Genomic DNA, 14,155 nt, shown 5'->3' with positions numbered 1-14,155 from the left:
ATTTTCCAACAGACACATCGTACAATACCATCCGGAGAATTCACCCAGAAATATACCGCACACAAACTTGTGTTTAGTGCCTCACCTTTTTAATTTTGTGTGTATTATATGAAATCAGAAGCAAGTAAAAATGAAGCATCCACACTTGCATGGACTTGAGGAATCGTTTTCTAAAAGCCAGTTTGAGTCATTTCGCACAAGCTGGATAAGTATGCATGGTGGGGCATGACGATAGAAAGAACATGCTTTAGTGGTGTCACATGGTGATTGTAGGACATGAACATGATCCTTTTTCTTGTCATTTTCTTATCTCTAGATGGGTATATATTCACGATCGTCTTGTTCCTTTGACATAAACTCCAACTTGTGTTGATGCGCATAAATTAATTATTCTTTTTTATGTACATCTAATTATGTTCTACAAGTGCACTTTACGTGGCTCACGATGCTTCAAAACTATAAACAAATGGTTAATAATTAAAAGGAATTGTTAGATCTAATTGCTTTCTTGCTCCCCAATAATTAGGTTGAATTAATGTCGAGATTTTATTTGTTTTTAGCACTTTATTAGGGATGGTCAAGCACACCCAGGCAAATTCACGTGCTATGGAGACGTCGTGGACTCTTTTAATCGATTCTGCACGTATTCTTATATTATATTAAGCTTAAACGGATCACTTACTTTACATGAATATATAAAAAGAAAAATCAATTCATATTTTGTTCCATTGCTTTATTTTGATGTATAGATTCATATTTGAAATCTAAGTAAATTACACTGTGGGAGTTCATGTTAAGAATTTATAAATTATTTAAAATTATAATCAATTTATCTTGAAACTATAATAAATATAACCTATAATAATTACGTATTGAATTTATCAAAGGAAATGACGTGCCCCGTTAGTTATCATATACTATTCCCTCCACCAAAAGCGAAAAATGAAAAATGAAAAATGAAAAATGAAAAATGAAAAAAGGGGTCATTTATGATATAGACCCTCAACCAATATTCACAAATTCATTTATTACAGTATTATCGATCGCCACAAGAAGAAAAAGTTGACTTCACAATTGCTTTCATTGGAGAAAATATTAATAAAAGAAAGTGGGAATTTTCAAATGCCCTTATTTTATTTGATGAGCGGAGCATACTTTTAAATGTTATGACCTGTTTGGTACTGATAAGACCGCTTAACCTTATAATAATTGGAATGCTGAGTCCTAATCTTCAATCCCACGGTTACTAATTTACTATAAAAATTCAAATTATATTTTTTAAGTCTGAATATAATATATTGCGATTTTGGTGAATTAAGTTAGCAAAAACTCTTCGAATTAAGGACACACACGTCGCTGCCGATTGGATTAGTATGTGATCTATGAAGCTAAAATTATGTTTACAAAAATTAGTTTTCTCACTTTTAACTATTTTTTTAGAAAAAAAATATTTATAAATTGTAAATAGATTTTTTATTTAAAAAATGAACTGTTTAAATAACTTAAAAACTTGAAATTTATGTTTACTTCTCAACTTCATTTTCTTAAAGTTAATTTGTTTTGTCCATAACCATAATTCACATATTATTTTTAAGTTGAGAATTAATTATTAATTTATATTCACAAGACATATTATTTTAATATTAATTTTTTGTTGTTATATCTAAATAAAAATAAACATCTTAAAATTATTTTTTAGTAAATTTAATCAAATAAAATTTTATTTCAATTATAATTGATTATAATAATAATAATTATTATTAATCATATAATTAATTATTAAAATAATTTAATTTTCATCACTATTTCAAACACACTTTAATTTTATTTTTTGGTCTTAATCTCCTTCGCTCGTGACATATATAGCCAATTTAACACCTTTTAAGATGCAAAGTTTTGTTTAGGTCACTTTTCTCTTCCCTGCACTACAAAACAAACAACAATGTAAAAGTAGAACACTAGTACTAAAAAAAAAAAACTTTCTTTTTCAGCTATAAGCTTCATTGTATTGAGTGCTGCAAACTCCTCTATGAGATGGGTTTTGGAAGCAAGTACGAGGAACATCTTTTACTCAAAGCCCTAAAGGTCTTAGCTGAAGGGCATGTCAAAGTTAAGCTCTTTATCTCAAGGGCTTAAACTTGAACACAGCGTGTGCATCTTCTGAAACACAACGGAAGAAGAAATGCGTGGCCTGAAGCTCACTGAACGCTTCAAGAGCACTCAAGTTCACGCCCTTAGTTCCTCGGAGAGCCATGGGAGGAAAAACAAGGCCATGGAGGGAGCCATCACAATCAGATCACTGGTTTCAAAGTCCAAATCCAACACCCCAACAACCTCAGCAGTTGCAAACCTTGTTGTTCCTCTTCAGCTCCCTTCTGCTGACACTCTAGAACCTTCCATAGAGCCTTATCTGAAACCCATCAACCTCGTGGAGGCCTTGGCCGAACTTTACTACAGGGTAGAGTGTTGTCTTCAGTCTGAGAAAGCATCACTGTGTGTGGAGCAGTTCACGCTTTTGCGCAGCCTCGGAGACCAGAAGCTTCTTAGGAGATGTCTCAGGACAGCACGCCAGAACGCTGAGGATGTGCTTTCCAAGGTTGTGCTTTCTGCTTGGTTGAGGTATGAGAGGAGGGTTGATGAGCTTGAGGGTGTGTCTTCAATGGATTGTGGTGGATGTGTTCTTGAATGTCCAAAGGTGAATTTGGTCCATGGGTTTAGTCCTTGTTTGATTAATGATAGGTGCCAGTGTCAGTGTCCCCAACAAAGTAGAACCGAAGAAAGTGTGTGTTTGTGTTTGCCTGATGAGGAAAAGGATGTTTCTTTTTGCGTTGGGAATGAGGAAATTGATTGTGTTAGGTGGAGAATTGCAGCCCTATCTGACCCTTTTAAGGCTATGCTATATGGTGGCTTTGCTGAGTCCAAGATGAGGAAGATTGATTTCAGCCAAAATGGGATGTGTCCAGAGGGTATGAGGGCAGTGGAGTTGTACAGCAGGGCTAAGAGGTTGGATTTTTTCTGTCCCACCACTGTTTTGGAGCTTCTTTCTTTTTCCAATAGGTTTTGTTGTGAGGAGATGAAGGGTTCTTGTGATGCTCATTTGGCTTCAATTGTTGGAAGTGTTGATGATGCATTGGTACTTATTGAATATGGGTTGGAAGAGAGAGCACCCCTGCTTGTGGCTTCCTGCTTACAAGTTTTGCTCAGGGAGCTTCCAAATTCATTGTGTAATTCTAAGGTGATGAATTTCTTTTGTAGTTCTGATGGAAAGAGAAGGTTGGCCATGGTGGGGTTTGATTCTTTCTTATTATACTATTTCCTGAGTCAGGTTGCTATGGAGGAAAGCATGGTGTCAAAAACTACAATGATGTTACTGGAAAGGTTAGGGGAGTGTGCTAGTGAAAGGTGGCAGAAGGCCCTTGCATTCCATCAATTGGGGTGTGTGCTGCTTGAACGGAAAGAGTATAACGATGCTCAACATTGTTTTGAGATAGCAGCTGAAGCAGGTCATATGTATTCTGTGGCTGGTGTGGCCAGAACAAAGTACAAGCAGGGTCAACCATATTCAGCCTATAAGTTAATTAGTTCTCTCATATTTGAGCACAAACCTGCTGGGTGGATGTATCAGGAGCGTGCTCTTTACAACATGGGAAGGGAAAAAAGTTTTGATTTGGATGTTGCCACTGAATTGGACCCCTCCCTTTCATTTCCCTATAAATATAGAGCCCTGGCGAAGGTGGAGGAGAAGCAGATAAAGGCCGGAATCTTAGAGCTTGATAAGATTATTGGATTTAAGCTCTCTCCTGATTGCTTAGAATTGCGGGCTAGGATGTTTATTACACTTAAGGATTATGACAGCGCCATAAGAGATATCAGGGCATTGTTAACTTTGGAACCAAATTATATAACTTCAAATGAAAAGATCACAGGGAAATACTTGGTTCATCTCCTTAGTCATGTGGTGCAGCAAAAGAGTCAGGCAGAATGTTGGATGCAATTATATGAACAATGGTCTTCTGTAGATGATGTTGGTTCCTTGGCTATTATACATCAAATGCTGGAGAATGAACCCAGAAAGAGTCTGCTAGAGTTTCGTCAGTCCTTACTTCTTTTGAGGTAAGCATATCTGTAAATCAAAACTGTAGGTAGTATCTCAATTCTTCAACTTTGAATTGATATGGTATTTATTGTACATTGTTCTGGAGGCTTTTAGTCAGTGCTTGATATGTTTATCGCATTATTTGTTGTTCATAATACTGAGATTTGATTTAATTTGAACTTGTCAATGTTTCCTGGTCCGTCCATGCAATTCAATTCAGTTAGTAAAATACTAAAATACAAAATGAAGAGAATTCCTCACATTTATGAATTTCATAGGTTAAACTGTCAAAAGGCTGCGATGCACAGTTTGAGGATGGCCAGAAACCATTCCAGCTCAATGCAAGAAAGGTTAATTTATGAAGGATGGATTCTATATGATACTGGCTATCGGGATGAAGCTCTGGCTAGGGCTGATAGGTCAATTACAATTCAAAGATCATTTGAAGCCTATTTTCTAAAAGCATATGTGTTGGCAGATACAAGCCTAGATCCTGAATCTGCTTCTTACGTTATTGAACTTCTGGAAGAAGCACTTAAATGCCCTTCAGATGGTCTTCGCAAAGGACAAGTTAGTGATCTCTTCCAATATCTGTTATTGATTAAGTCTTTGTTTTCCAGTCATTTGATTGTCTTCTGCAATATCTTGTAGGCACTAAATAACTTGGGGAGTATTTATGTAGATCGTGGTAAGCTTGATCTTGCAAAAGCATGCTATGAGAATGCCCTTGCAATTAGGCACACAAGAGCTCATCAAGGTCTAGCACGAGTTTATCATCAGAAAAGTCAACGAAAAGCTGCATATGATGAGATGACCAAGCTAATTAATAAGGCAGAGAACAATGCCTCAGCATATGAGAAACGATCTGAATACTGTGACCGTGAGATGGCAAAGGTTGATCTTGTCGTAGCAACCCAACTGGATCCATTAAGAACATATCCATATAGATACAGGGCAGCAGGTGCTTTCCTAATCTTTCATTCTTTACCATTTGCCATGTGCTTTTTTAACTAGAGACAGAGATTTAGTGATATGTTTGTTATGAGTTTTGATATACTAATCTACAGTTAGTTATCAGACTTGCTTTCATGATTACTGAAAACATTTTTTTATGAATGATTGCAGATAAAACTATTTTTATTATGATGAAGTAATTTTACATTTTACATTCTGATTCAGTAATTCGTAGACCAATTACCTCTGTTACTAACAACCTAACATTTGTCGCTTATTGGATTTCTTGGCACAACCATGTCATGAAGCACAAAAATGTGACTAAGTTTTGTCTTAGTGCGATTTCTACTTTAAATTCTAAGTTGGCCATCTATATTTACATTAATAAGTTGATTGGATTGTATTTTGGAATCACAGTTATTTAAGCATTTATCCCTATTTTGGTGGTCCTTCATCTTTGAAGTTGTCATGATCACATACTGATTTACTAAGTTAGTAAGTTATTGTGGTTCAATATAGATTGAGACCCTTAGCATGTTTTGGGATAGAGTATAATTTTCAACAGAAAAATATATAAATACATACTGCATGGTTAAACCTTGTTTTTATTTTTGATAAATTTAATGGTGTGATTTTTTCTTCATTAAGTATGGTTTTGTTAGATTTTACACACATTAATAAGTTTGTTATGGCACCACGTGTAAGTTATTGATATATGCACACTATTCCTCTTTTTGATGCTTGCATCTTGATGGATCCTAGCTACTTATCATTATTGAATTATGAAATGTTTTACAAAGTTTTAAATAACTCAAATAGCTACACATGACACAATGAAGTAGAAACTGAAAAAACTTGTTAACAAATTTGTTTCCAAAAGTATTACCTTTATGCAATTTTTCAACTTGTAGCACCAAGATTTTTGGTCACTGTCTTTATGGTGAGTTATTTTGTATGTAGTATGCATAATATATGCAAAAGCAAAAACAGGTTAGTAAACATAATAGGGATAGATTTTATTCCCTCCTTAGTTTCCAACTTCACAACAGTTTTATAGGGCATTTTTTCCTACAAAGACGGAAAGAAGCAAAAGAGGATAATTAATGTATGGCTTTAAATTTACCAACATTTAACCTGCATTTCAAAAGTTTACTTTAGTGCCTAGATTAGAGACACGCATCACTTTGTTAAATCAGGGATTTTACTCACATAAAGTGTTACATATAAGCAGTGATGATGGATGAGCAAAAGGAAACTGAAGCTGTAGAAGAGCTCACCAAGGCCATAAATTTCAAACCTGACTTGCAAATGCTTCATCTCCGAGCAGCATTTTATGAGGCAATGGGGGACCTATCTTCAGCTCTTCAAGATTGTCAGGCAGCTCTATGCTTAGACCCTAACCATACAGACACACTTGATCTATATCAAAGGACACGGAAACCCAGCTTTTAGTTTTAATCATAAACAACATGCACATCAAAAGGCTTAAATGTGAATATGTTGGTTAGTAAACTGCTAGGGCATCCCAACTTTGATAAGATATACAAGGGGAAGACAGATTGTCCAACTGTTGAAAAAATGCAACCCCCCCCCCCCCCCCCCCAAGAAGCAATACTTGGTAGGATGATTCGAGGAAAAGATGAGGTCATCTGTTTTACATGATCAAATAGGAGGATGATTCAAGTGTACATCAGAATATGTGAGTAGTAACACCATTGATATAATATAGATTCTTGCCTTTTGGACGTAATTTATCTCACACATTTGTACAGTGACAGGATTATGATTTATAAAGAGATTCATACGTTTGTTTCCTACAATGTGTAATTTATAATGTGCTTCAGTTTAAGTATTCATGTGTCTATCAAGCACCAAAAGAAAGTAGAGCTTGTAAATAAGCATTCATGTGTCCCAGTGTTTTGAAGTTTTACATTTAGATTGTGTAGGCATCACGTGCATTTCCATGTCAACTAAGCATTCACAGTACAAAATGATTTTTGTTTCCTTGTAGTAGGCAAACATTACACTGCCTGCCACCAAAAAAAGAACATAACACGGCCAACAATTGTTTCCCAAATATTATTCAAAAGGGTGTGCACCCTCTTTCACTCCAAACATCAACAAAAATCAATCCCTCTACAATGAGATAAAAGTTATTTGTTCTCTCTACATGCAATTTTTTTAAGCTTGAAAAGAATAGTCTAGAAAACATTAGTATAAACATAAATATATCAAAAGTGCATGAATTCCAAATTTTGAGTAACTGTACAATACAACATTTCACTTTTATTTGGGTTAAAATTATAATAGTAATGTCTCAGCTTGAATCAGTTGATGTAATTGCCATTTCTGCCCACCAAAGTGGTGATGCTTTTGGATTTGCTCCATCAGGCCCCATAGCTGTGATTTCCTTGAGTCTAGTTGTAACTTCTTTCATAGTTGGCCTTTTCTCTGGATCTGTATGTACACAATTTCTTATCACTTTAGACCATTCCTCAATCTCTTGTTCTTGCAAAGAGTTCAGTCTTGGATCCACAACATCTCTTAAGGATTTCCCCCACCTTACATATTCTGCTGCCCAGTCTTCCAGAAGATCATTGTCCCCAGCATGAGGAATTCTCCCTGTAATCAACTCAAACAATATTATTCCAAAGCTGTAAACATTGTCCTTGGTGTCTGCTGATGATGTTTCCAAGAGTTGTGTGGTTGCAGACCCATTCTTTGTAGCACACATATCATTCCATAAACTAAGATCTGATATTTTAGCAGCATAATCTTCAGTAAGGTATATAAAGGAAGAATGCAGGTTTCTATGGGCAATGGATGGTTTCAACCCATGCATATACTCTAGGCAATAGGCTATTCCCATAGCTATCCTCATTCTCATTGTCCAATTTAGTCCTTCTGCTTCTCTAACTGCAGCATATGCAAGAATAAAGTCAACTCAAAACAACTTTTTATGTGCATGTTGCAAACAACTTTCAAGATGTCAAATCAAGGAACTAATCAATAAGTTTTAGCTACAAAATACAAGCCCTCCTCATCATAGCCTGGTTGGGAAAAAAAGTTAGGTTGTTATGAGCCTATAATAATCAAAGGATATGGCTGTGGATGTAAATATGGCTGTGGATGTAAGTAAATTTTGAACAAAATGTCACTCACTGTGTAGATGCTCAAAGAGTGTTCCATTTGGTGCGTATTCAAACACCATCATTCTTGAGAATGGCTTATTCTCTTCACAATACCCAATAAGATTCACAAAATTTTTGTGGTTCACTCTAGACAATGTCGCTATCTGCAATCATGCAAAGATAAGAAGTAGGACCACGATGATAAATTTGGTGCATTTTATACATTGGTTGCTAGCATACCTTCTTTCGGAATTGAGCTTCCATACTTTTTGACCAGTTTTGAGCTGTGATCACTGCAGAGGATGCTACAGCTATCTCAACTCCACTGGAGAGTGTCCCCTTATACACAGTTCCATCAGGCAGAGAACCAATGATGTTGCTGAAATATTCGCAAGCTGCTTCAAGTTCTCCTCGTTTAAGACTTGGCACACCTAAATCACACATAAAGAAATACTTGTGAAGGGTGGAAGGCCTAGAAAACTAACTTCATTCTTTTTATTTACAATTACAATGCATTTTAGAATTTGAGTATATTGCTAATCTTCAGCGTGAAGTAGATAAGATCAAAATGACTTATTGCATTCATAAATCACCTTTTACAAAAGCTTTTTGCAGTTGGCCACTCAACCCTGTGGACCAAGGTTTAACAGCCACAACCTTCCTAGTTTGGAAGCAAGCAAAAATAATGGCTGACACCAAAACCAATAAGGAGAAGCCCCCTACTGCAGACCACATTATTGCTGAATGATGCATTGGATTGGAACTATATGTGTTCCCTTGGTTAGAAAATGGAGAAGGGCTAGGTGCTGGAATCCAATTAATCTCTGGTGGTGTAGACACAGCGAGAGGTGTGCTTGCTGTGGGTGATATATCTGGAGTTGGTGACACTACAGGTGAAGGAGTGAAAAAAATATTGGAGGGAGATGGCGATGGTGAATATGATATTGGAGCTGATCCTGGAGAATATGAAGGGCTTTCTGATGGGGATGATGAGAAAGGCTCAAAATCTGGTGGTAATGAAGAAGGAAAATGTGATGCTGATTGTTTAAGCTTCCCTTGGTTGACATCCCCTTGGATTCTAGGTGTATTGGCAGCATTTGCTGGCATGAGAAGTTGCCTCCTGTATGCAATATCCCCATGTTGGCCAGTGTGCCTGAGACAAATGTCACAAGCAAATAATTTCAAACTTGATATGATAATAAACTTCACCATGAGTAATATTGGACTGTATTATTTTCATGTTAGAAATATGGCATGTTATAAAAATGATGTCATTCAACTATTTAATAAGAACTGTTCATCAAATTTGAATTTTAATATTGATGAACTCAGAAATCTTCGTGCAATCCATCATCATATGCTTACCGTAAATTGCATCTGCCAACAAATAATTCTCTGGTGGTGGCGTCGGTTAGATGGTTTTCATTGCCATCAAATTCAGAAACCATCCGAAGTTCTGGAGTTAAGTTGGCTAGATGGTAATTGTTGTCCAATAAACTGCAGTGTAAATTTGATGACATTAGTCCACCAAAGAACAAGATAGGAAAAAAAATATTTGGCATGAAAGGATTAAGTTACAGAGTGGTGAGGGATGGCATATTGGCATGGTCAAATGGAAGTGATCCACTAAAGTTGTTGTATCCCAAGTCAAGGACTTCCAACTCCTTCAAGTGTAGTATCTCTTTGGGAATTTCTCCAAAGAAAGAATTATTGCGCAAAATGCTGAACAGCATACAAAGTTTGTTAAGGAATATTTATTTCTAAAACATATGCATTGGCATGTTCGTCATCTTACATTGATTTTATGTGAGCTAGGTTTCCAATTTCTGGTGGCAGTGTTCCTTCGAGACAAAGGTCTTTTAAATTCCTGCAGGATGAATATTCATATCAAGTGTCCATTGTATATTTTATGCTCTAACATACAAAAATGTCAATAAGACCACCCCGCCACTTGGTATAATACACAATTCAGTGTAATGTTTTTCTAAAATTAAACTTTTATTATAAAATTTCATTGCCGATGAATTTTTTTTAAAAAAAATTCATCACAAAACATTTTAATTATTATATTAAATAAAATCTTGCTAACTAGTGTCCTTAGGATCCATTAAAAAATCAATACGTATAAAGTTTAAATTAAAAATTAAAATAAAGCTAGACGGAATAATGTGTCAATACACTTTTCAATTGAAATTTTTTATTTTTATTCCTTATCCGACGTGCTAAGGATACTAATTAGTTTTTCTCTGAAAAAAAATAAATTATTATTTTTTATCATTTTTATCATCAAATTTACGATGCAATAATATGATTCAAACTTAATACTCTACATATTGTTCTAAATTCTTTTATTTGGTCTATCCTAATGGAAATTATTTTGTCATATCGACTGAGTTTCATAATTTGTAATATAAAATTTATAGCATTTTAATTTATTTATCTAAAATAATAGAGAAAAAATATTTAAACAGTATTTCACATTTATTAAACATGATCGGTGGTGGTAGATACGAAAAAAAAATTATTGAACATGATTAAGTAAACCTCCGCTTTTTTCCTTTGATATGGTATTCATTCTGATTTCACAAACATTTCCGCTTTTTACGTTTAATAAATCTCAGAAATTGTGTTCAAGACTGTATAATTAATTAAAGAGCGTTATGCTAGCAAATTTTATATATACAAAAAAAAAATGTACATGAACCAATTCGAAAAAGAAAAAACACATACTTCAATAAACATAATGATAATGAAGATAGTAATCAGTAATCACAATTACCAACAAAAATAATAATAATAATAATTATTATTATTATTATGGTAATAATAGTTGTAACAATAATTGTAATAATTATAATCATATAAATTACAATATGGTAATTTTGTATGTAATATTTTAATTTAAGTTATTTATTTTAATCAAAATTATTATTAATTATTTTTGTATTTTAATATAAATATGGTTGGTTTTCTCTCTATATATATTAATACTAATTTTCATTTATAATATTAAAAATAACTAGACTTAAATATATATTTAATATTTTAAATTTAGGATATATTTTTTTATTTTTTTAAATTTAAAATTATCATTTTTATTTATATAATTTTTAAAAAAATTAATTTAATATTTTAAGTTACTAATAACATATATAAAAATGATAGATTTTGATAGTATCAATTAGATTTAGTGTAATATTTTTATTAATAAAAATGTTAATAAGTACATTTTATTTTATGCAATAATAATTGAAAGATTTTCTAAAAAACTTAACACAAAGACTAAAATATTTTTTAAAAATAAAAATTAAAAAAATAATTTTAAATTTGAAAGATTAAAAATAAATTTAACTTAAATTTTAAAAAATTAAAACAATTAAGAAAAAGAAAACTAAAGGCGTCGGGACTGGTGAGCAGTCAAAAACCGTTGAAACGTACAGTGGCAACAACGTCAAAACTATTGAATGGCATCTTTTAATTGAAACGCAAATGTAAGGTCACAGATGCGTCACATCTCCACTAATTAGCCTCACCAATTTCATTTATTATCTTTTGACCACATTTCTTTTCCCATACATAAAATCAAATTCTTGTATTTTATACCCACTGTTAGGATGGAATAATATGTAAAAAGTTTTAAATTCAAACACGTTGTCATCAATATAATTTTAATTCACAAACATATTTCAATAGTTAAATTTACCTTTTTTATCTTTATAATTTTATAAATTTTAAAATGTTTTATTTTAGTTTTTATTCATGTCATTTTTATTTCTTTTAATACATGTATTATATTTTTATAAGAACTAAAAGATAAGGTTAACAAAGTTATAAAACTAAAAAACCATGTATGTATAAAACTAAAATAAAATATTTTAAATTATTCAAACTAAAAGGCACGACTAAAAAAATAATTAAACATATTTTTTTTACTTCTTCTCTTGCTAATGTTGCCGAATGAAGTTAAAAAAATACACACTTGAATAAAAATTTTCACAAGTATTTTTAGAAGAAAAAGAAAAAGAAAATAATATTTTATAAACATAAGTTAAAAATATATTTCAAAAAGGTTATTGTAAAATAATTTCTACAGAAATCAAGAAAAGGAAAATGATACAAGTTATTCCAAAGACTAAAATTAACTAATTCATAATAAATTAATTAGTAAAATAAATTATAATATCAACTAAAATTGCATAATCGATAATTTTTAATTATGTAATAATTCATAATCAAGTATTACACTTTTAAGATTTAATTAAAGTTTGATTCTTATAATATAGCTAACAATATTACATTTTTAATCTTTTTTATTTTTCTTTTAGTAATCTAAAGTTTATGAAAGTAACAAAAACGATACATATAAAAACTAAAATGACAATTATTTTCTTTAAAATTGTGATTCATAAGAGACATAAAACACCATCATTTGTTTGAACTAATATTAGTAATTAAAATGGTAATTAAACATATTATTATGACATTGAGAGAGAGAGAGAGAGAAAAGTAGTATTAAGAGTGATGAGAAAAGAAAGAAGAGAAGAGTTTACTTACAAGGCAACAACATTACCGCGAGAGCAGTGGACACCGAAGCAGGAGCATGGATCATGGCCACTGCAACTCGATAAAGCCCCCAACGGGTCTCTGACCACCCTCTCTCTCAACGCTACCACCGCCAAGCCTTGGCTCTTCAGCGTCCAACACACGCTCAACGCTGAAAACAGACTCACCACCGCCACCAACAACTTTAACGCTGCCATCGCCATCGCCACTTCCGCTCATAAGGGGAACAAAGAGAAGCCACTTAGAGAGACAAATTCAGCGTCTTATCTCTCTCCCTCTATATATATATACTGCCATATCAAACATGTTTTGTCACAATTATTTAATACCCACTTTCAACTTTCAAGTAACACGTCCTATTCTGTCATTAACTGATTTAGTCATTGGCATTGTTCAAACAAATATATTTTCTTATTAAATTTCATAATTATCAAAAAAAACAAATGTTTATGGAATTAATTCTTTTTTACTAATTTTGTTTTATGGAATTAACATGTCGACCGATGTAGTCTTGATTATCTCACATTAATTTTTATTTTTTATTAAAATTTGTATTATATAGTTTTATATAATTTATTTTATTTGCATGTCAGCATCGTATTATATTTGTGTGTACTGTGTTTCGTAGCTCCAAACTAATGCCTAAAATTAATTACATAGATTGCTGGCTACAAAGTCTACCTAGGGTGAACTGATTAATGGGTTTAGTCACCGGTTTGTTAGTTCGACCAACTGTCTAATAAATAAAACTATTATTGTAGCAAAGGTAAGACAAAAAACAATTTAAGAAAATGTGTCATCCATGCTGCTTAACATAGAAAATGATTTCATAATTTTACTTGAGTACAAACTTTATAGAGTACAATCTAACAAGAATCTTTAACTTTTTATTTATTTAGAGATAAGGTAAGAAATGTAAGAAAAGAAGCAAGCAAACAACGAACTAGGAGCACAACAGGCTTTTCTCAACAACCCAAGCTATCAGAACAAACACAGGTGAAGAAGAAAGATATGTACCCGAGAAACACATACAAAGTTTATCTTATATTTATTAAAAATAGTCGCTTATTATTTATTTACATATCAAGTTTAATAGTGTTGGACGTGACAAAAAAAAAATCTAAATCCCACATGACCACATCAACTAGCAATAAAACTAAAATAAAATATTTAAGTGAAAGATAATTTTTATCTTATAAGTCATTTTTGTATAGTTGAGTCTCACTTAAACTCATATTTTAATTTTATTATTATTCTTTTTTGGATAAATTGCATTTTTATCTCTTTATAGTATAAAATCCGTAATTTTAATCTTTTTATTTTTAACTTTGTAATTTTAGTTTTTCAATTGTATGAAATCTGCAATTTTGGTCTCGCATTGAATGTTCATTTGTTAGTCCTTAAAATAATA

The 14,155-nt window shown here is 32.6% G+C and overlaps 2 protein-coding genes across 3 annotated transcripts; one reads left to right on the top strand and one right to left on the bottom strand.

Moving 5' to 3' along the window:
• Positions 1-1,906: 1,906 nt before the first annotated feature.
• LOC109816024 (ethylene-overproduction protein 1) lies at positions 1,907-6,864 on the top strand. 2 transcript variants are annotated; one of them, XM_020380876.3, is made up of 4 exons: positions 1,911-4,113; positions 4,375-4,666; positions 4,748-5,057; positions 6,282-6,864. In XM_020380876.3, the coding sequence occupies exons 1-4, from the start codon at positions 2,183-2,185 to the stop codon at positions 6,500-6,502; spliced, it is 2,754 nt and encodes a 917-aa protein (XP_020236465.1). In that variant the 5' UTR covers positions 1,911-2,182; the 3' UTR covers positions 6,503-6,864. The 2 variants fall into 2 exon arrangements, with proteins under 2 accessions (XP_029130745.1, XP_020236465.1); XM_029274912.2 differs by lacking the exon at positions 6,282-6,864 and having other exon boundaries at positions 1,907-4,113; positions 4,779-5,004.
• A 236-nt stretch (positions 6,865-7,100) lies between these two features.
• LOC109816015 (putative inactive receptor-like protein kinase At3g56050) lies at positions 7,101-13,010 on the bottom strand. The gene is made up of 8 exons (XM_020380863.3): positions 12,736-13,010; positions 9,977-10,048; positions 9,760-9,903; positions 9,547-9,678; positions 8,775-9,334; positions 8,422-8,612; positions 8,213-8,345; positions 7,101-7,966 (listed from the first exon to the last, which is right to left on the bottom strand). Exons 1-8 carry the CDS (start codon positions 12,945-12,947, stop codon positions 7,368-7,370), a joined length of 2,043 nt encoding a protein of 680 aa, XP_020236452.1. The 5' UTR covers positions 12,948-13,010; the 3' UTR covers positions 7,101-7,367.
• Between the last annotated feature and the right edge of the window lie 1,145 nt (positions 13,011-14,155).

Source organism: Cajanus cajan, chromosome 9 (genome assembly GCF_000230855.2).
Source record: "Cajanus cajan strain Asha chromosome 9, NIPB_CcT2T_4, whole genome shotgun sequence".
Taxonomy (NCBI): Eukaryota; Viridiplantae; Streptophyta; class Magnoliopsida; order Fabales; family Fabaceae; genus Cajanus; species Cajanus cajan.
Note: the sequence above shows the minus strand (reverse complement) of the source record. Positions and strands in the feature narration are given on the sequence as shown.

Coding starts and splice junctions, on each gene's coding strand:
- LOC109816024 (XM_020380876.3), top strand. CDS start 2,183: ATGCGTGGCCTGAAGCTCACTGAACGCTTCAAGAGCACTCAAGTTCAC. Junction 4,114..4,374: donor CAGTCCTTACTTCTTTTGAG/GTAAGCATATCT, acceptor TGAATTTCATAG/GTTAAACTGTCAAAAGGCTG. Junction 4,667..4,747: donor ATGGTCTTCGCAAAGGACAA/GTTAGTGATCTC, acceptor AATATCTTGTAG/GCACTAAATAACTTGGGGAG.
- LOC109816015 (XM_020380863.3), bottom strand. CDS start 12,947: ATGGCGATGGCAGCGTTAAAGTTGTTGGTGGCGGTGGTGAGTCTGTTT. Junction 9,904..9,976: donor CTAGCTCACATAAAATCAAT/GTAAGATGACGA, acceptor TATGCTGTTCAG/CATTTTGCGCAATAATTCTT. Junction 7,967..8,212: donor ACTCTTTGAGCATCTACACA/GTGAGTGACATT, acceptor CATATGCTGCAG/TTAGAGAAGCAGAAGGACTA.